Source organism: Poecilia latipinna, unplaced genomic scaffold (assembly GCF_001443285.1).
Source record: "Poecilia latipinna isolate Pla-1442-1.1 unplaced genomic scaffold, P_latipinna-1.0 Scaffold3138, whole genome shotgun sequence".
Taxonomy (NCBI): domain Eukaryota; kingdom Metazoa; phylum Chordata; class Actinopteri; order Cyprinodontiformes; family Poeciliidae; genus Poecilia; species Poecilia latipinna.
The window spans coordinates 21,747-44,600 of NW_015115754.1; the positions used below are offsets into that span (position 1 = coordinate 21,747).

A 22,854-nucleotide genomic window follows, 5' to 3' on the forward strand; every position below is an offset into this window, starting at 1 on the left:
GCTCTGCTCTTAGCAGAGACGTGACATGCGAGGACTGGGTCACTGCTCTGCAATGCAGCAGCACAGAGGTGCAGCTCAGTTCAGCTCCATCGCCGCTCCTTCCGTGCAGCTCTGATTGGTGTTTGTGCACAGAGCAGATGAGTTCTGAGATCAGTTAAGTCCCTGCTTAGTTTTCACGTTGCCAACACAAGGAGGAGGGTGATGAGGGGGGCAGGGGAGAAGAATCCTGCACCTGGATGTTGCACCTTGATTAATGGTTTTCATTAATGCCACAGAGAGAGCGCGTGTTGTTTTTCCTCGGTTAGTTTAAAAATGAAAGATGGATTTCTGCGTGCGGTGCGTGGCCTGAAGTCTCGACGCTCCAACAACTGTACCTTCAAGCCAAGCCGCTTTCTGTTTATTAGCATTCCAAGCAGGCGCTCTGCCTTGTCTGATGCTGAAAAAGCTGGTACTACTTACTCCTAATGCTCGCATTAATAACTTCAGGCCCTTTATTTAACCCATTCTTGTCTTTTTACACCTTATCCTTGAGGTAATGTGCAAAACAACCTTCATTTATGTTGCCAAGCACAGAGGCGTTTATGAATATTAGAAAAAGGCAATAAATATGTTTTCCTTACAAGGCCCTTCATGCCCTCTGAGTCCCCCCCCCCCTTTTTTTTTGCATCTTCTGGCTTATTTTTTCCTGATAAGCAGCATCACTGGTGTTTAATTCAGATTCACATTGCATCAAGCATCATGTGCTCATATTGGTAAAGTTTTGAAATGAACCAAGCTGTGATTGCACAGTTTTGTTTGCTCTGTCTGCTCTGGATTCACAGAGAAAATTGCATTAAAAATACACCACCGCTCATCGAGTCCGACCTGTAACAGTTTATCCCCTTTTTTCACATTAAGATTATAATAAGATGTACTTTGTCCATCCCAGAATTTGGAAATTATTGTTGGGTCACAAAATGAAGCAGGAGATCAACAGGCAGATTGGTGCAGCATCTGTAGTGATGCAGGTGCTGTGCCAGTTTGAGCTGCTCTACACCATAATCTGTCGTCAGATCTCCGGGTCATGACAGAGAGACCAAGACTGTGCATACAGCGACTGACATTAGTTTTCTCTGCAGGGTGTCTGGGTATTTCCTTAGAGATAGGGTGAGCAGCTTGGTCATCCGGGAGGTCATCCCGAAGAGACAGACCTTCTACGTCTCGCGTTCCAATTTTGGTCGATTTTTTTCGTTCTCATCTTTTGTTGAGATCTGCATCAGATCAAGATCAAGCACGAGCTGCAACCATGAACACCTGCGGTTTGAGAGATAAGCGGCGGCTGCCAAAACTGACTCAAAGAACATCGTGGCAACTTTTTTCAGCTCGGACTTGAGGTGCTAAACATCGTTACCAGCACACGACTCATTGATGGAGGAGTTTCGTGAAAAGTCTAAAAGTGTGGGGATGGACTGGAGCCTTTTGCCTCCCTTCTCCCGCTTCCCCATCCTTTGACAGCTGGCTAGATAAGCAGATGACCCAAGGAGGCTTTTCCACCCAGAGTTGAGGAAAAATCCCAAAAGGTCTCGCAGCTTTTCAAACTCGAATTAGTTCACTGATAAATTGTCGGAGATTCATTCATCTTAAACTCGCATTAGCAGGAGACTATTTGAGTTCCATGTTTTGTCTTTGTGTTAGTCTGTTATTTATGCTTCTCACCAGTAATTACTTGTTGATATAGATTAACCTGATTAATAATTCATTCACACTTTTGATTCAAAATATGACTGCGGATAACGTTTTTCCTCGCACTCCGAAAACCTTTCAGTTTTACTTTTCTGTCCCCAACTGGAAGCGTCTTCACTCGCTAAGTCTGACATCATGAGAATCTGCCGACAGCATGTTCCTTCTTATCATTACATAAGTATTTCGTTCTGAGTGAATATGACGTCTTAATAAAACTGTGTTGCTTTCCCCCTAACACCACTGATTCCATTTTGTCACTGAAAACTGATTTTTTTTTTCTTTCTTTCCTTTTCTTCCATTTCGCCGGTCTCTTTAGAGAGAAGGAGATTGTAGAGGTTTAAATGAACACAGCGGCAGGGACTTTCCATCTGTAGACAGCCTAATGGGAGCATACTTTTTAGTGCTTTGTACAAACAGCTTTAGATGTGTGCAGGAGGAATGTGAAAATATTAGTTTTCCCCCAGAGATGTTTGCAAGGAAAGACACAGTCAGCAGGAAACACAGTAAGCTTACATAGAGAAAAATAAAAATATAAAAAAATCCTTCTGAGTTGTTTCAGTCATCAATATTGTCTTGTAGACGGCTCTGTGTGCTTATTTTTGCACCCTTGCGTTTAGGTCTAAAACAGATGTGATGCTTCTGAATTTCAGGAATTTAGCTTTGGCAAGTACTTGCCAAAGCTAAATTACCTGTCTGTTCTGGTTTAAGTGTAAACATGATCTGTAAATGTACGTAACGTAAACTTTTCTCCAGGATTCTCCCTCCTGGTGGAGCTTAGAGGCGTGTAAATAAGATGCCCTGCATTCATAGTAATCTATGACTCATTTTCTAACTGGTTAGTCATTACATGACATGAAGACAGAAGTTGTAATTTCCATCAGCCAGTTCCCAAGGTAACAATGAGCAAAGTTGCAGTCTCTACAAAAAAAAAAAAAAAAAATGTTGGATGCCGGGTCGTTCTGTAATTTATGACCCCATTTTATATTAAGCACACTTTATTATCCCAGCACACTAGCTGGTGTTCAGCAGCATTTATTGCTCTTTCCTCTCCCTCAGTTTAGCCTGCATGCATTAATTAAGTGATTTTTAGTAAGAAAGCCTCACAGAACATTAAAGTGATTTACAGAACGGGACAGGGAGGTAGCAACCTCTTCTAAACATATTAAGCAAATATGTTTAAAAAACCAGCTGAAGTCATTTAACCTCTTTGGAACATAAATCACATATATGCATTGTAAAATAAATGGGAGGACATGATGTAATGTGAATAACAAAAATCCTGTCTGGCTTAATAGACCCTTGGCAAGCCCAGTATTTGTTCACACGCTGCCCTTCCTCCTTATCCTCTTGTTTATCCTTCTCTCCATCCCTTGTATTTTGTGTTGTCCTCTTAAACTGCATCCTATACAGGGGTCATATTTTATAAGCTCTGTTTGGCCCATCAGCTGACACTTTATAGTTTTGTACTTGCTGTGAGCAGCATAAACAGAAAGGTTGTTTGTTACAAGCTCAAGCTGGAAACTCCTCATATATCCTATGTCTGTATATGCATGCTGCAACTATTAATCAGTTTAATTGGAATTAATTCTTTTTTTTTTTTTACTAATTTAGTAATCGACTAATCTACTAAAACATACTATTTGCTAAAATGTGGCGTGGTTTTGGCTTCAACCAGTTCAAATTCTGTTAAAACACAAAACAAAAAATAAACTTCTAAGTACCTTTTACTATCCGAGTTTTATTTGGTTAATCCAAAAACAACAGATAAGTCAGCCCTACATTTTACTGGTGTTATCAAGCAGAAAAGGTGTTATTGTTACACGTTTTGATGTTGGAGTCCATTTTTTAACTGCAGATGCATCTTTGCCTACAAACAATCTTGTGTACACTAAAGGAATGCAATGGTATTGCACTTTAGAGGAAAAAAAATCATTTTTAAGAAAAATTGAACTATTTGTTTTTTTTTTAGCATTTCTTATGTATTTCTAACACAGTATAAACTAGGCTTACGTGATTAAATGAAAAATCTGTAGAATGTGCCAATTTATTTATGCGGTTACTTGATGAATCGCAGACAAACAATATTATTTATCACATACAGAAATGTAGGACACAAAACAGCATTTTTGCCGTAGAAGGGTTTGAGTTGGAAAAGGTCAACAATTGTAAAAAAAAAAAAAATCTAACAGCTTTCAAATAAAAATTTAATGTGACTGATGAACAAAACTCAATGACGTCCTTCAAAATAAAAACATAACTAAAAGCAGATCCACAAAATCTATCTCTGTCTTCCAACAGTACAGAAGATGTAATGATTTAGTGTCTCTGATTTTTTTCTCATTCATGATGTTTAGTTTTTCTTTCTTAATTCCAGCACTACTCACAGAATAGACAAATGCACACATCTTCTGAAAAAAAAAACAACAACAAAAAAACCCAACAAAAAACAGCTACCTAGTTTGAATTCAGGCTTAAATTGACTCACATTAGTGTTTGTCAGATGCAGCAAAGAAAAGAAGTAGTTCACATATTTATCCTGTAACATTGGTTTGTGTTGTTTTGTATGGAGAGAAGCAATAATTTGGTTCCAAAACCCTGAGTGTTAGAGATGTTTCTGCAGGTTTTTCAGGCTGATTGCTGTGTGCTAATCAAAACTGTACAAGACCCAAATGTTGTTACAACAGAATCAGTGCAGCACTGAATTACACCACCTGCAGAATGTGCGTGCGTGTGTGTGTGTGTGTGTGTGTGTGTGTGTGTGTGTGTGTGTGTGTGTGTGTGTGTGTGTGTGTGTGTGTGTGTGTGTAGAAATCGTATACTGAAAAAGCAAATTGGAAAGTTAATCGAAAACTTGAAAAATAACCATGTAAGTCTTCTGAGAGTGAACCTTAATTCACCCCAGCCCACCTTTCCCCTCTGACTCAGGCCTGTACGTCCTTGTCAGTCATTCCCTGTTGCCATGGCGGCAGCCACACCTACTAATCAGACCGGCTTCATTTTCATTTGCCAGGAGATTTAGGATTAAGATTCATCAGCATGACTGACACGTACGAGTGCATCGCCCCGCTGAAATGATAAACTGCTTTCACCCGCCGCCGCGTTACCGGCCCAAATGAGCAGTCTCTGCCCTCCATCACGTACAGCAAATTTATAGCTGCGATCGCCTCAAGAAACGATTTATTTACTTCCCATTATGGGATGTGTTTTTGCAGATTTTCTGAGAAATTGCTTTTAGAAATGTTTTGCTGTTGCCAGAAAAAAAAAAATAGAAAACTAAAAAAAAAACATGATCAGAGACAGACAGGTATCATTCTGCACCGGCTAAGCTTGTGTTAAAATAGGGATTAATGTCCAGATAAGGATTTAAGCTGCATTGCTTTGATGCTCATCTCTGCATGTCATTCCAGCTGTCTGTGCAGAAGTCCACTGATACACAAACACAGGCATGATTAAATTTATTTTTTTTTTTTTTTTCTCCCCCCCCACAACGAATCAGTTTTTTCCATCGGAAGAGACGTGCCTGTAGGTTGATAACGGCACAAGAGCGCCGCTTCCTCTCATAAGATGAGTTAGACCGACTTTCTGAATGGTAGCAATCAGCGGGGACTCCGACTATGACTCATCCGCGTGCGTTGTCGTCTCGGAGCACATGCCCAAGCTGTCACACAGACACGCGCTTTCAAAAATCATAATTCTTTTTCTGCTGTGCTCTTTGAAAATTGCAGTTTGTTTATTGCAATCCGCTCTTTCTCCTCCTCTGTTTTCCACTTTTACCGTCACTCTCTTCTCCCCTTCACCGCCAATCTGTCGCCTTTCATTTGTGCCACAGCTCTTCTCATACGCTGTTCCCCCTGCATGGTACAATGTTGTCCTCTCATCGCCTGTCAAAACATCGCCCCTAAAACTCCCTGAGAAGTTTTTTTTTCTTTTTTTTTTTTTTACCTGTTGTTGAAATCTGTAGCACACACTACTGTGATAACCAAGGGCATGTTTGGTATTAAAAGATTCAGAATGCTGCTGCCTTGGTAAAAATTACATCAACCGTGTTTTGTTTGTAATGTATTTTGAATAGATTCAACTTGAACATGCACTGACTGAATACTGAAGTATTGCAGCATTTTCTGGAGAAAAGTTTGACGAATGCAAGGCGTCGGCTCTCTTCAAATGTTTTAAAGTAGTCTTGATCGATAGTGCTTCGGTTTAAGCGTCGCAGTTTTTATGGTTGCCTCCTTCTAAGGTGGAGCAAATGCCTAAAAAATAAATAAACAGAATGCTTATCTATTTTTTTTCACAATTAGAAAAAAGCTTAACCAAAGTAATAAAAATTTTAAATCCGACATAAACTAATATATTTTGTTAAAAACTGTAAAGTTGTCATTCATTTTAGCACAGATATGAAGCAGAAATTGTCTTTAGTCACAGTATTTTTTTAGCTCCTACAATCTGTTCACATCTTGTTTGCCGCTCTGTTCAGATTTATTTTTCATTCCCACTGCACAAAATGCTGCACCCCAAATGATTTAAAAATATTTTGGCCAACCCGACAGTCTGTAAGAGTCTCAAACTTAGATATGGGGTTTTGAATGTAACATGCTCATTTCGTATTACCTCCTCAGTGAGGCACAGCCCTGCTTCATCCTTTGGGTTAGGAGCTTTTTTTCTGTCTAAATATCCCTCAGGTCAGAGTTCATCATCACTTTAGGTTCTGAATCAATGAGAACAAAAGCAGTCAAAGTTCAAAGTGAGACTTCAAAGGAACTTACCCCAAAGTCAAAATGTAAAAGGGACGACTCAGTGCTTTTGGACAAAGCATGCTTCATGATCTGTTTTGCAGTGGTAGTGCTTGCTGTTTCTTTCAGCACCAAAACTACATTTGAAAGTTAAAAGTTTCTCTCAGGCATCTCAGAAAAATTGTAAACCTGAGTGTGACGTCATTCCCTGTCAATAAATTAAATTAGATTAGCCGTACACATCAAATACATCTTAGCCATGAAAAGTTAATAAGAGATCAAATTATAAACATATTTGATGGCCTTATTGATTTACTTGTTAAGAGCTTGAGTTATCTGTGGACGTCCATTTTCAAAGTAATTACTGTTTAGATAAACCAGAGCTGGATCTATAAACATAATCTGTATTTATTTTGATTTTTTTTTCTTCTCTGAGGGCTCGTGATTCGCTTTCGCTCAGTTCTGTTTGAAGCAAGGCAAGTTGATCCTCATTAACCTCCACATGACAGTGTGTGTGTGTGATTTCAGTGTCAGTGAGTGTGTAGATTTTAGAGCCGTGGTGTCTACAGTGAGGAAAACAGTAAAAATAATCAGATCTACTTTTTAAAAAAATGATTTAACTCTGGAGGAGCTGCATAGACATACAGCTGAGATGATGCCACAACCATTGGTTATGCGTTACAGAAATCCGCTCTTTGTTGTTCAATTTGTCATGTATGAATAAATGTTTGGCATTGATGCAAAGTGGTGTGTGGCAGAAACATTTAACATCGTCCTTACTACGGTGGCAGCATCGTGCTGTATGCACAGCACAATGAAAGGCAATCAAATCCTTTTGAATTCATTTAAACGTGACATTTATTTATTTATTCATCAAAGAATCATGATAGTTGGATACTTTTTTGGACAAAAATTTCTTGGATTTTTTTTTCAGAATATGGATAAAACAAACCCAAAGCAACATTATCAGGTTTCCTTTGTCTTCTTTAAGCACAGCCAAAGTGTTCGAACCATCATTTTTGCCGTTTGTGTTGTTTTCGTCTGTTGTTACTTGACATGTTTATTGATTTTTCATTAACAATAAAGCAGCTCAGGCCATTTCTCACTAAAAGTGATACTTTAGGTTTCTCCAGAAACAGGTGAGCAAATAGAACGTCCTTGTAGTGTAACTCTTATCAATGAGCTTGTATTGAAATTGTTAGCATAACTTTTGCGTCTTAGACATTACACAGGTTATTAATGTGTAAATATAAGGTCAGTGTGGTTGAAACCTTGACCTGGGTCTATTGAAGCAAAGTGAAGAACAGCGCCGTGGAGATTTATTGCGCACAGCTTGCCTAGCCATGCACAGGCTGATTGTCAGCAATGATTTAACCCCAGTGACGTTACGCCTCACTCTGCACTCAATCAAAAAACCAATGCTCTTACTATACACGCTCTGCAGGAAGAAAGTGGAACAGAAGTCCAATTGGATTCTATCCAGACACTTAGGCTTATTATGACCTATATGTCTGACAATCTGCCGATGTATAAAATAGCTAAATGTTTGGTTTATTTCTGGACCAGAGTGATTCAGGAACAACTTGAACGTTTTTTTTTCTTTCATTCAGCCACATAAATTAAGCTGTTCCACACTTCATCTGCATATTTTTTTTACCACACAGTTTATAAATGTTCCTGTTTTACATGTTGTGTCATTGTACAGTTGCTCTTTAAGAGATTAAGTGTTTCTATATGAATGTTTGTGTTTTTTCCCATATGTACATAATCTATGTGAAAATTACGTTATTTATCTTTGGATGATGCTACATATATATTTTCCTTAATAAAATGCATATCTTATTGCAAATGCATATACAAAATAACTTTGACCAAAATAACACCCTTTAGAGCTCTTACATATCCTGTGCTACATCCTTTTTTTTTAAATATGATGGATTTCTAAAACATGCTGGTTACAGTTTGTCATCAGCTGCCAGGTTTCTTTTTCTTTTTTTCTTTCTCTTTTGGAGGCACTGGGACTCTTTGGCAGTCATAGACAGCCGACCGTGATCAGTTGGGGAGATAAATGGCTGCCATCAAGGCTGTCTGTTCAGCTGAAAGTTGGGGTTGCAAGGTTGACACTTGCTCATGGTGAAGTAAACACACAGCATGCCCTTGCATGCAGGGTGTCTGCCAAGCTCTCTGATCTGCCAATGTCGTCTCGTCACTGAATGAGCGCGAGTGGAGAGAAAGGGATTATGGGGGGATTTTGGTAGTCTCGAAGAAGGAACTATAGTGCCATCGAGAGAAGGACTTCTGGAGAAATAACGATCGCTAAACAAACTTCAGTGAGTGAAACGCCGATCCTTCGTTACAATGTTTTGGAAAAGAAGACGTAAACCTCGAAGCTAACTGTTTCGTATTAAAACCAGAACTTTCTGTGTAATTTAGTGACAGTCTAACACAAAACAGAGTGCAATGTGAAGCGCAAAGGAGGTTATTTATTTAACAGAGGAAATAATTGGGAGCCTTCCGTGCATTTCAGCTCCTCTGACTCTTTTATGGTCCTTGTTTTTGCCGGAAGATGAACCGCTGGTCCAGGCTCGATACGTTTGTAGCCTCTCAGTGGATTTCCAGTTTTAAACTCTATCCACCTTCAACTCTAACCGGATGAAGACAAGCATTCCCACAGCATGAGGCTGCCACCACTATGTTTAGCTGTAAACCAGACTTCTTATAACTTTCTTTCAGCAATACCATTCATGCCACTCATTCCATAAATACCACATTCAGGGAGCGTGGGGAGAAGTCATTATACCATCACAACTACTGATCTCTGCAGCTCCTCCAGAGTTACCACAGCGTCATTGACTGTTTCTATGGTAACTGCTCTTCTTGCTCAGCCTGTCAGTTTAGCTTCAGGAGGTTTGCAGCTGGATTATTGTCTTTCTTATATGATGGATTCAACTGGAGTTAAATAAGTTGCACACTTTTCTGATTTTGATTTGTACAAAAAACTATGTACTTTTTTCTCTATAAGATATATGTAGAAAACATGTTATGTATTCTTTTATCAACATTAACCACATTCATATTTATTGTTGTAACAAAAAAGTGTAAAAGAAAATAGAAGAGATATGAAAGCTTTGTAAGGCACAGCATGTGGCAACTTAAAATGACATAAGGTTCATACAGGGCTTTTGTCACAGAGCTGTCTCTCTGCTCCATAATAAGCTACCCTGACTTTGACCTTTGTGCCAAAGTCAGGGTACCAACAAGGCAGATGGGATGGAGCTTCAGGTCGGCGTCAGGCCTTGTCATCGCTGTCACTGTGTTTGTTACTTCATTAAGTTGAGTTATTGAGGAGATGACACTACCCAAGGACAGAGCACCTCCAGACCAAACATATGGAACATTATGGAAGAGCAGGCGGATTCTTCTGGACCAAGACGCATGAGAGCTGCTGGCTTTTAAAATGAGGGGCGGAGGAGAGCAATGCATGTTAGTGCGATTGCATTGCATGATCTTTTGCTGCACAGATCGATCTAGTTTTGTTTCATTTGTCATGGCATTTATTCAGACTGTATTTGTCCAGTTAAAAGCTTTTGTTGTTTTCAACAACATGCAACGGATGAATGCGGCTGCCGCTTCTATCACAGCAGAAATTGGTTATCAGTGGGACTTTTGTGCCGAGATGAAAGAACGCCTCGTATTTCTGTGTGAGGATGTAAAGTTTTCTGGTGGATGACCTTCTGGTGTTCTTTGCTGCAGTTTCCAAGGATTTTCCCGTATAGTCCCTGTCATTCAACCTGAGCTACACCTGGCCAGCTGTGATAAATCCTTTTTCTCTCTTTCTGCCTCCATCCTCTCCTTACCTCTAACTCGGCGACTTCAATAAACCCGAAAGGAGCCGGAAGCAAGGATAAAGGGGATTTACTTTTTCATAAAGTTTTTACCTATCACAAGCTTTTTCTTTCCTCACACCTCTCCTGTATCTGAGCCCTTGCAGCCTGAATTGAAATAGTTTTGCGTTTGGCTCCGCATGAAGAACGAATCACAATATTTACGTTTTGTCTTGAGTCTGATTACTCGAGTGGTCTCCATTGATGAGGCTTCCAATTAGCACAGGCTCTCTGAAAACTGCTGTCATTAAACAAACACACACAAACCCCCCTCCCCCTGAAAACTCAGTGTGTGTTTTATTGCTTTACAGCCAGAGAAACAACACACATTTACAAATGGGATACAGGTGTGGTGTGTGTTTGTTGTCGAGGCTTCTTGATCCTAACTGCGGTGGCTTGCTAAAATATTCATACCTCTCCATCCCTTTACACATTTTATCATGTGTCATGGCCTGGTATTAGAGCCTAGGCTGTTATAACACATGAATAACATTTTATTGAAACTAGGACAGGGAAATAAATCAAAAACAGTATATGTTGCAGTGGACATGTGAGTGATATTAATAGAAAATACGTCCAATAGATTGTTCAGTAATTTCACTGAACTCCAATCCAGAACTGCAAGGCATTCTGGGAGATGTAGGGGAAAGAAGGGCTTTAATCTTCTCAATCTCTCAATCACAGTCGGCGGCATCAACTAACTCACTTGATTCACCGACTGGGCTTTGGGTTTCTCCAGTCGTGCAGATGTATAACTGAGTTAATATTATAGAGCTTAAAGGAAACGTGAACACCTTAAGGTACTTGTGTGCGAATTAGCACTGTAATCTTGTATGGCAATAACAGAACCGTGACAGTTTAGCTAGAACGGTGGTTGTTTAGACGCAGACTCATCTTTTATGTGAAGATATCAAACAGGCTGCTCTAAGCCCTGAAAAAAAAAAAAAAAAAAAGATAATTTTCACAGTAGCTATTATACGGAAATTGCTAAGGCCTTGTAATTAGAAATCAGACCAACTGTAGTCGCTGAAATGCAATTTTAATGCTGCAGTAATCAAAGTAGCACTTTTAATTAGGCTTATCATTTTTTTTATGAACGGATTTTATTGTTTTTCCTCCCATTTTTGTCAGTCCACACCTTCATTTTGTTTATTTATTTTATTTTGTAGTGTATTTTAGCACTGTAAAGTGGATATCTTATACATTATGGAGGCTCTGTGTCTTTGTGTTGCAGTTCTTGGTAGAAGTTTGACTCAGAAAGATCCAGGCATCGATTTTAATTATTCTTGCCTTAGAAGATCAAATAAAAAATGCATTAGTGACCGTTTTCAGATTGCTCTTTTTATCCAGCTTTTTCCACGTTTACAGACTTTATTGATTTGCCGTCTACTCTGTTTTATCACAAAGGCAACATGCATGTCTGCATAAAGTCAGCTTCGCATAAAGCTCGTTGGTCGTCTCTGCTTAAACCGAAGGCATTCAGGCGTCACGCTCAGTTGGTAACATTTTGTTTTCATTTCTTTGCTGCATCTGCGTAATTTTTCGATGTCCTTTATAAATCACTCATTTGACATTATGTAACCACCAGATTTACTGAGGAAGTTTAGCGCTCCTGTAAGATACATGCGCTGCTGCCTCCTCACACTTAGTCATTAGCGGCTGCTGTGACGCTCCAACCAAAAGCTCTGTGCAGTTGCAAATACCCTTGTTTTTTTTTTTTTTTCTGAGGCTGCTATCGATAGCTTCTTCCTCTTCGATCGATATTGCATTCTTCCTTCTCTTTCCTCAAATTGCCTCTCACAAAAGGGTGCTCTCCCTGGACCTGGAATGAGGCATGTCGGTGGGTGTCTCAAACCCATTAGTCATGCGGCTTCGTACCTGTTTGAGTCAATACGGGTCCTTCTCCTGAGCTCACCTCTCCTGAGGTTCAAACGTAATGCTTTCAATTAATGTGAGCACCGCCGTGAGAAGAGTCAAACCTGTTGGTTGTCTCAACTTTTGCTTCATATGCACTCTCACTTTTGTTTTTTCTTTCTTCGAAAATGAATTGTGTCAATGGGTTTATGTCCTCACAGCATGAGAAAATCAACAAGCCAGAGTCTCTAAGGCACAGCTGGGTATAGCTGCCGGTCAGGCCGCCTCTAAATTGAAGAGGGATTCTGAGCCTCGGTGCCGTATTGTTGGTCATAATGCCAGAGCTGCATCACCTGTAATAGAGCCGTCACGTCCTATAAATAAGGTACGTCTCTTCTCTCGATTCAACCCCAAAGTTTCCCTCCATTTGTCTTCTTCCAATGTTTTTTACTCCTCATTTCCCGCCCCTCGCCCTCGTCCCATTAAACTGGATTTCTGTGAGTGATGCTCATCTCCAGCTCTGGGTCTTGCGCTGCCACCGAAATAGCCACTGGGTCCCCCGGCCGCCGTCTGAGGCTTCGTCTTCGCGTCCAGCTGTGACGTCCTCTCTCACACCTGGAATCTCTCCAGCAAGGCTGAAAACCGAGCCATCATCAAACTGTGCTCTGTGTGGCAGATGGAAGCTGGAAGTATACTAACGTTAGAGGATTCTTAGAAAGAAAAACAGCAAAAAAAACAAACATTTTCTTAATCTGCATTTTGCAAATGAGGCAACATGCAATGTTCCACTAACAATATTTTCATCATTCCTCTGGCTGCCTAACAGCAAATCTGTTTACATATGTGCTGTAACCAGATCAGTCGGTCTACATTTAGGTTCAGATTTTAGATGCCTTTGTTACCTGAGGGGCCGTAATTTTCTTAGCATTCACAGTTTGATGCCTTTGTGAAAATAACACACACACACACACACACACACACACACACGCACACACACACACACAAAATAGTCTGTACTTTCCCCTATGGTTTGTAAGGGTTTAGTAGTACAGGAGTATTCTTAAGCTTGCAAGCTTTCCTTTTGGGATTGTTGCTTAACCTCCTAATTTTCAGTTCTGGCACTTAACAAATAACAATATTCCAGTTAAACATCCTCTTCTGGATGACTGTAGTGATTTAATGTGGCATGTGACATCGTTCATATTATGAATACATCCAAAGGTTGAATTAGATCCCAAGTTAGAGGTACTGTATAAATCAGTGTGGTGGAGGACTGAAAATTAAACTCTGCCATTTAAAGAAAACCTTTAGGGGTTTCAGTTTCACTTTTCTGTCTGTTGTCAGTCAATCTGCCTTTGCTTTCGTTCAGTTTGAACGTCGGTAATAAATAACTAAGGAGCGAAATTATAACAAGGGAGAGAATTTGAAAACTGACTTTCTCCCAATTTATTTCTGCCCCACGCTGAGTCTCTGCTTCTGCTTCAAGTGGAGGAAAAATAAAGTGCAGTCTCTCGCTGTTTATCTCTTCCTTGTTTTCTCACATACATTAGTTAGCGAACAGCCAGCGCACGCTGACTTGATACGTTATCAGCGGAGCGCACATTTGACTTGAATTGTTTCCTAAACCGAGGGCTCATTACCGCCCTATTGGATAAGGAGGAGAGTCTCGTCCTCGCAGCCACTGGTTTCAGCGGGAGGGTCAAAATAAGAGAGGAGGGGAAAAGGAGAGATAAAGAGCCCAGGGCAGCTCTGATGTATGGAACTCTGCAGGAAGTAGGCCATAGTTGAAGTATGGAGGTAGATTCTTCTCTAGCCTTGCACCAGGAGTGTTAAAATGTAAAATTTATGAAGTTACCATGAAGACGGATCTGGCACAGAAATCTAGCTGAAGAAAATCATATATGCAGGTAAGAAAAATGAGTCCATAATTCAAAGAAGATGATTTAAATCCGGCATATTTTTTTAAACCATTGGTAGATTGATAATCTGCCAAGAAGCTGTGTATAATTGATTCCTCTGTACGCAGTCTTCAGTAGTTGCTCTGACTTTGCTGCTAAGCTGCAGATAAAGTCAACATTAAAACAATACTTAGCCATGTCACTATTAGCTCTCCTAGTACAAGCATTCACTTAAACTGAGGAGAGCAGCCAATGCCAAACGACTGAATATATAATAACACTGTTATTAGCTGACAGAACTAAATGTGCAGAAAAAGATAAAATCTTTAAGGAATCTCAGTACACTTTATGTCTTATCTGCTTAATTTTTGTTAAATTATATTTTTGATTCTTTGGTATTTCTTTCAGCTGAACTAAACTAAGAGTGACTATTTAAGTTACAGAATTTTAACTAACCCTATTTTTAATTTTTTTTATATATAAATTGATGGAATTTGGTGAAGCGTGGAACATTGCACCATTGTTTTAAATGAATTCATTTACGCTGTTTTTCTCGTCAGACCACCTGATTACAAAAATTGGTTTCTGAATTAAGAACAGTTTGCGAATCAAAATCGTTTCTGAATCGAATTGTGACCCTAAAAATTGGAGTCGAATCAAAAAATACTTGACGTTTATAGATTTGCGTCTCTGTGCTGCACTCAGATCAGGAGCATTACGACGATTTTGATCGGGGCCTTGAACCTTCTGCAAACCATCTTCAGAACATTAGACGTCTCTATGCAGAGTTTTGTGATGTGCATTCGTGGGACGTTAATAATCATCCTTCATTTTTATCTTGTTTTCAAATGTCTTTTGTGGCTCTGCAGGGCTAAAGCGATGCATGTGAAGAAATAAGGCAAGTCTTAACGCTCAGAGACGCTGTGAGAATCTGGCACAATGGAAAAACGAACTGACGTGTGCATAAAAAGACGTGCCACGCATTCAGAATTGGTCTATTCATGACTCGTATCTTTGAGCTGCAGGGCACCCCGACATGTGTCATTCTGTGTGAGCCCACAGTTGTTTGGGATCCCAAACATGGAAAGCAGAGACGAAGGAACACACTCGCATAATGGTATCGGTATTAGCAGTAGGCTGACTCACTCAGAAAGAGCGCTGCACCTGTTCTGACATTTAGAATCAAGGGTTGCTGGATTTATGCACCTGCAGTAAATTGACAACAGTGCATATTTGTGTGTTTGTGGCCTTCTGAACCGTCTCCGTTCGTTTTAAGTGAGGAAGTGAGACAGCGTTTAAGCTAGAGGAACACCCTTTATTTACTGCTGTGGTCACCTTGAGCTTCTCTGAAGAGGTTTAGATGATGACACATGGGTGGTCCCAAAGAGGAAGAGGAAAAAAAAAAATCACACATCTGCATTTCATTCATTGCACAGCGCAGACAAGAGAGAGGCAGATCCAGCAGGGAGGAAAAGAAGGCTGGCTCTATGTGGGCTATCTTTATTCACGCAGCAGACAAATGAACCTCGCCAAGGTCGCTGCAGAAAGATGAACAGGATTGTTAGCGCAAGCTGCATAATTTAGATATATTTCTTTCCGTGTTTAAAAGCAGCAGAGCTCTATTTTCAGAAACGATTGTCCCGGGGGGAAAAAAATCACATTAATTTGCAGGGATAAAATGCGATGGGATATAAACCAATCGCATACGACATTATGTCAATGGACTGTTGAACAACTCAGATTATCTTCTTAGCACAGCGCCTGTTTGTAGGTGGAACATATAACTCAAAGTTAATGTGTTAAAAGTGGGGAAAATGTAAAAACATGAGCAAGCTTGACAGGTGTGACTGGGTATATTCAAAATGGCAGCTCTCTGACTGAATTAGTCAGCGATTGGTAACCAGAGGGAATAATATAATGGCTTATAATGTATTTTATTATTAATGCACTAATCAGTATTAAAATGAAATAAATAGCCCAGCTTAGCATAGAATAGAATATCACATACTTTAAAGTAATATATACGTAGCATGGAACAGCACAATGGAAAGTGCTTTTTCCTAGCACTGAGACATGAGACAATGTCGATTTATGAGCTACTTCACCTAAGCACGAAAGCACACACTAAGAAGAGTTGATTTCTACTTCTTTCTTTTTTTTTTTTTCTTTTTTTTTTTACCCCAAATAGAAACTCATGCACTATTACACGCTCACAATTGCACGTTTCCAATTAATAGCAAATTAAGCACCTGGAAAGCCTGCAATCAATTCTCAGTCACCAAGTCCATTCAGATAGTGTATGCTTGAAAATGAACAGATCAATAAATAAATAAACATATACACACCTAAACTCAATACTGCACCTCAATCAGCGAAATGCACTGCAACATCCGACCGACCAGAGCTGCATCACTTACTGGTGAACTTACCAGCAGTCGATGGAGGTTTTATGGGCTTGTAGTGGGCAGTTTAAAGATATCCGTTCTTGCCACGGTGCTGTCTTCAGCGACACTAAAAGTGAGGTAAAATGCTGAAGCTATTATCGTTTTCCTTTTTCCCCTCAACAAATTTCCTCATGTAGAACCTCTTTTTTTTAATAACTGTAGTATTTATCTGTAGGCTAAAAAAAATTAAGTCGTAGAGCTTGGCTCCATGGAGTACGAGCTTATGAAACAGGTTGTGCTCATGCTTTAAAGCTCAATACTGTATTAAGGCATTTACTAAAAAAAAAATCTCTGTAATTAAAGTTTTATTTACACAAACTTTTTTTCAAACTGTTTTGACATGTATTTGGATTTGTTAAATGTCTTAAAAGTGAATTCTCTATTCAGCAAGTATCAAGAACATAACTGAATATGCAAAGTTTAAAAGAAAAAGGTGGTAGTTTACAAAATAAATTATGATCCTCACTATGTTAGGATTTTTTTTTTTTACTGCTATGTCAAAAAATAAGACTTTTCCAACTCGACTCCTTCAGACTAGTGGCAGCAGCAAATAGCAAACGACGGGTTGAACTGTGAGTCTGCTGATCTCATCAAACGAATTACTGCTCAGTCCAACACTCCTAAGAACGACGCAATGAGAAACGACATAATGAGAAGCATTGCTATGATGATGTGCTGGAGCCGGAGTTTCAGAAAGAGCAGGAGCTTCTTAAAGACACAGAGGCCAATTTCAAAGGGTCAAAATGTTTTTAGGTTATGTTTGAATTATACAGTAATTTTATAACAACTGAAAACAACAGTTAATTGATTGTGCTATAAAATGACACTATGTGGCTGTCTTTAAGTCCATGTAAAATATTACAAGAATTAGCATTTTGTGCTGCTAAATCATTGCCAGGTTGTAAGATGAGCTTCAAAATCCAAAAAAGAGGAACAGGAGACAAAAAATGTAAGGAAGTATAATGCAGGCTATTAATCGGTTGATTAACAGTCTTGTCACTCCTCAAAAACAGGAGACAACTAAAAAGAAATATGAAATTTGTATCAACTTCATATTTATTGGTACATGTTTCCAAGAAAGATGTATTTTATTTCCTGTCTTTAATCGGAAGTGACTAACCCAGAGTGTTAAAGTAAGGCTTAATGTGATGCTAGTCATTTAGGCATCCGCTTTGTGATCTGCAACTCTAAAGTCCTGAGCCAGACAGACAGCAGCTGTTAAGAGTGAAGACATAATGTAGAAAACCTGAATTTATTGAAGGCTGAAAAACACCGTCATTTAGATTACAAGTCCAGTTGTGGCATAAATCAACTCTAAGTCTGCATGTCTGTCAGGGAGAGGAAGGTGAACAGAGAGGCAAAGGAGCCACAAGAATAAAATAACAGTAGTAATAGATCCCCGTAAACACAAGGGAGGAGAAAAGGCGAGTGGGGGAAAAAAAATACTGCAGATGTGAATGAAAGATGACAAAGGGACGGATGACGACGGAAAGAGTCCATAGATCTTAAGCAAAAGCTTTTCTCATCGGGAGTGACAGGCAACCAGAAATACTTTGCATATCATTAAATTTACATGCACTCCTAAAGCTACAATGTAAGGGATCGGTGTTCAGTTTGTTGTTTCTCACAGCAACATCACCTTTTACCCCACGGTGACTCATCAGCACACTCAGTACTTTTATTTGCAATCCTAAAGTTTGGAAACTTTAAACTTTCGGCACCCTCTGAGACGTCTCCCTCACCAATTTGTCACAAGCTGCTGCCGTTAATCTTGTCGACATTAAAAAACAAGTTATTAATTTCAAATATTAGCATTTTAAATGTCACGGGAAAATTGTGACTTGATGCGACATACGGCCGCAGCTTTCAGGAAAACTCCCCAAACATCTGGCAGACTTTAACATAATGAAAGATGACGAAATAGGTGATGAAAGGGGCTGAATTTTTTATTTTTTTTTGCCACTCACGGCGTCTGAAACGAAGCTCGTCCAGAACTACCACGGCCTTTTTGACCGCGTCTCTGGATGATGCTCTGGTAAGCGGCCCACTTCCTTTGTCACGAGTTTGGAGTTGCGACGTACCCTTTCCTGTTTTGAGTTGGTGATGAATGAAACAGCAGTTAATAAGATGTCGTAATCAAATGTTCTGGTTTTTAGTAACGCGTCTGTCCTCGATTGTTCTCCAAGAAACTCCGACACCTTCGGATTTACTGAGCTTAAATCACACACAGGTGGATAATGTGACATAAATGCGAACAAGTTCAAGGGTAAATGAATAAAGTGGCTGCTGGCATCTGGAAGCCCCAAGTGTTTCTGTCAACAGTGCAACTGCTGGGAAGAGCGATGTTTTGAGCTGTATGTTAATGCAAAGTTATCCCAAGCATTACAAAACCCTTTTTGTGCATTTGCTAGATGATGTAATTAAACAGCCGGAGAGACATAACCGTCATCTACAGTAACTGCTCTGCTGATTAAACTCATTTAAGGGACACTGAAAGGCAATGCAGTTCCTGATCCTAATTAGGACCTAACAAAATGATTTTCAGACAACTGCTTTCTCCAGCTTATAGAGAGATGAGCACACTCTGTATGTTTTTTCTTTCTTTTTTCTTCAGTACAGAAAAATTGGATCTTGTCAAACCACACTATGATTCTTGGAAATAATAATAATGATAATAATAATAATAAAAGTACATTTCTGGCTTTTAGAACAGAAAACGTAGTCATGTCTGCACCAACATAGCACGCTCGCACACGGCCCTGTTCTCACGACACCCTTTATGAATTGGTTTGTTCATCTTGTTAATATGTGCCGTGTAATGATGCATATGAAAAGCAATAAGCGGAGCAGCGGAGAGTGTGCTTGAGGAGCGGCGCTGATGACTTGGGGTTGCGAGGAGATTGAAATACCCCCCAATGGAAACACATTACACGCAGGAAATTTGCAATACGCTGCATTCAGCACACTGTCTTGCCACACATTTAATTTTTAGCGGCAGTAGGGGACCGCAGACGCATCTTTTCTCCGTGGCAATCATTTCTCAGCAGCATTGTGTGTTTGAATTGTATTCTGAATGCGCGTGTCCGTGCGTGGGATCACCGAGAGTCCTGAAGGACGAGCTTTGGCCGAGCGCATCCCGCAGTGGAGCATCTTAAATTATTTACTCGCTAGCTGTTTGAGCAGAACTCCTCTTTTTACACCTTACCAACAGCAACATCTTTGCCTTGCCTCCATATCGCAGCCTGACGACGGCTGGTGGCTGACAGTGTGGGTAAATGTGTCGCACCGACCTCCTCTCTGGGAACGCTGTCAGGAACATTTCACACCACTGCTGTTTGGGCCAACGACGACTGATTTTATAGTATTAAAGCAAAACATTTATCTCTTTTTTTGAGGGGGTGGGAGGCTGTTGCTTCTAATGCACAGTCAGCAGAATTTCTACTCTAAGGCTGTGGATCATTTACATTAGCAGTCGAGGATTTACACAGCGGCCCTGCTAGTTAAAACATTGATTCACATCTTATATTTTCAGGCCATTGTTTTCCTTTCCTCAAGGCTAATGCTCCTAGTTTGCATTCAGAAAGGATGCCATCATATCCACACACGTATTTTGTTAATCAAATGATAAATAATGCAACAAATTTTAAATTTTTGCTTCTTTTTTTTTTAATTCACTGGCTAAGACTTTCTTTAAAGTCAGTCTATCAGTTGAACTTTGTGCCCTCTTTCGGAGAAGCTTTGTAGTTCTTATTGATTGATTGCACGTACTTCCTTAGCCTTTAGCATTGTTTTGGTTTTTAGCTCATTTTATCTTGGCGTTTTGTTTTAGTTCCGTTTGAATATTCATCTACGTCTGTTTTTCAAACATTTTGTTGTGTGTGTGGGTATCATTTTGGGAATTATGTTACATAAATATATAATTTAAACTAAGCCCAGTAATCTTGAACTTTTGACAGTCGAGTTGCCGTGGGCTTCCTGGCAGAGCTGAACCGACGGGGCCTTTCTTGCTCTTTCACGAGTTTCGATTGCATCTAATCATCTTTAGCTAAAAATCTAAATTACTGTGATAAATTTACACTGAACAAATGCTGTACACCCATTTTATTATCTATTAAATCTTCACTGTACTTGTCAAGAGAACCACTTCAGATTAAGACAAGCGTAAAAACGCCAAACACAGAATCTCCAATGTTATTTTACATTACTGATTAATTAAATACAGATGGTTTATGAAAGGTTTATCACTGGGACTCTGCTTTCCTAAGAATTGTTTCATCTTCTAAACTGGACATATTGATACATCCGTCCATTATCCAACAGGCGTATCCTTGCAGAGACAGGAACTAACACACACACACACACACACACACACACACACACACACACACACACACACACACACATGTAAGGATAATTTGGAGAGACCAATTAACCTTGCAGTCATGGTTTTGACCGTTAGGAGGAAGCTGGAGTATCTGGAGGGAACCCACACATGCACAGGCAGAACATGCAAACTCCATGCAGCAAATTATTATCACAACTGTAGAGTTGTTGAAACAGAAATGCCTGTCAACATTTGAAACAGACAACATGTCAAACTTTTTCATATCTATGGCAAAGCTGAAACTCCCTCTGATTTCTTAGAGGAATTTAGTCTTCCAGTGTTGAGGCTTCTACTTCCCTTTATTATAATAGGGAAGGATTCTCATTCTGAAATCTTGCATTTCAGTAGTCTGATTTGTTTCCTAAGGGATTCCTAATACTGGGACTTCACCTCTCTTTTTTTTTTCCTGTTTCAAACTTTAATTGTTTGAGCTTGTGCCTGAACGGCTCCCCGGCAGGGATTTTATTATTTTATTTTATTTTTTGTCCTAGCTTTAGGCGTCGTCTCCCAAACTAGGTTGCTATTTATGCCAGTTCACTGTCACAATGTCTTAATTAATGGATAACAAAACGTCTTGGAGGAAGCAGATGTGCGTGGCATGCCCTCTTCAGCTGTAATTTAGACGGATGCAGGGAAAGCAAGGCATGTCAGGTCTTTTCCAAATTGAAATGTCAGCCATCATGTTAATTCCACTGAATCGGTGTAAGGGACGGAGAGACGGGCACGCAGTTGGGAGTGGATGGAAATGACCCTTTCTGCTCTCTCCTGCTTTGTTTCAATGCCCTGCACCCCTTTGAATTTTTAATCCGCTGCAGCTTTTCTAATTATTCTTTGTTGCCTACTTACTGTGCCGCTTTCACTCCCCACCGCTCAACCAGACGCTCACCAGCCTCTCACTTTCTCTCCCCCTCCCTGCCTTTTCTCTCTCTCTCTCCCTCTCTCTCTCTCTTTTCCTCTCTCTCTCCAGTGAGATGAAGCAGGAGCTCACGGAGGAAGGCAGCAGATGCTCCATCCTCTCCAAGCAGCATCGTTTCAACGAGCACTGCTGCATCCGCTGCTGCGCGCCCTTCACCTTCCTGTTCAACCCCAAGCGCCAGTGCCTGGATTGCCAGTACAACGTGTGCAAGACCTGCTGCACCTACAGCAAGAGGGAGCGAGCCTGGCTTTGCTCAGCGTGCCAGAAGGGCAGGTTAGTGTTTGCTCACGCGCGCACACACACACACGCACGCTCTCGCATGCACACAGTGGTGACTGGAGGAATGAAGCGAGATAACACATGGGAGGGAAGCTGGGATGTTCCACCCAGAGGACGCCGGAGGAAAATTGTTAGTGTGAAGATAAGCTGGAATTATTAAGGTTGCTTTTGATTGAGGTGGGAAGAAGGCTGAAAGACACACAGATGTGAGAGGAAAAGTGAATGAATGAGCGGGAAAGCCGGGCTGGCGTAAACGAGTCTTTTAAGGTTTTGCAACGTCTTTGGGCTTTGGTTCACTTCATCGTTTTCAAAAAGTGACATCTAGCTCACATTTTAATGTTCCTTGTGATGCAAAGGTCAAAAGAAAACAAGGTTGTTGAGGGCAATCGAAACAGAAAAGGGACTAGAATTGTCGGAAAACCAGAGGATGAAAGGTGGAGAGAGGGGTTAGATGAAATTTGAGCAGCTCCAAAGCTAAATGTCATCTTCTGTTGTTCTTTTGTATTATTTTTTTCGACACAACTTCATTGATGTATTTATTCTTTTTCTCTCCTTGGCTTTATTTATTCTGGCAGTCGTCAAATCGACTTTCTGTTGAAGATCTTTGAAAATCGAGGTTTTCCAGAGAGAGAGAGAGAGAGAGGGGGGCGCAAACGAATTTGAGGAAAACATTCAGAGAAGCGAAACAGACAGGGGAATGTGCTGCTGCTGGTTGTTTATTCAAATGAGCCGTGTGTGTGTGT

General features: G+C 40.1%; 1 protein-coding gene across 1 annotated transcript in view; it reads left to right on the forward strand.

Annotated features, from left to right (window-relative positions):
- Positions 1-22,111, forward strand: part of LOC106940230 (myelin associated oligodendrocyte basic protein) — a gene marked incomplete at its 3' end in the record, with an annotated part of 41,596 nt that extends 19,485 nt beyond the window's left edge. Inside the window, exon 2 of the mRNA XM_015022911.1 lies at positions 21,884-22,111. Coding sequence (XP_014878397.1) covers positions 21,884-22,111 — 228 coding nt within the window. The remainder of the gene's footprint in view (positions 1-21,883) is intronic.
- Positions 22,112-22,854: the final 743 nt, after the last annotated feature.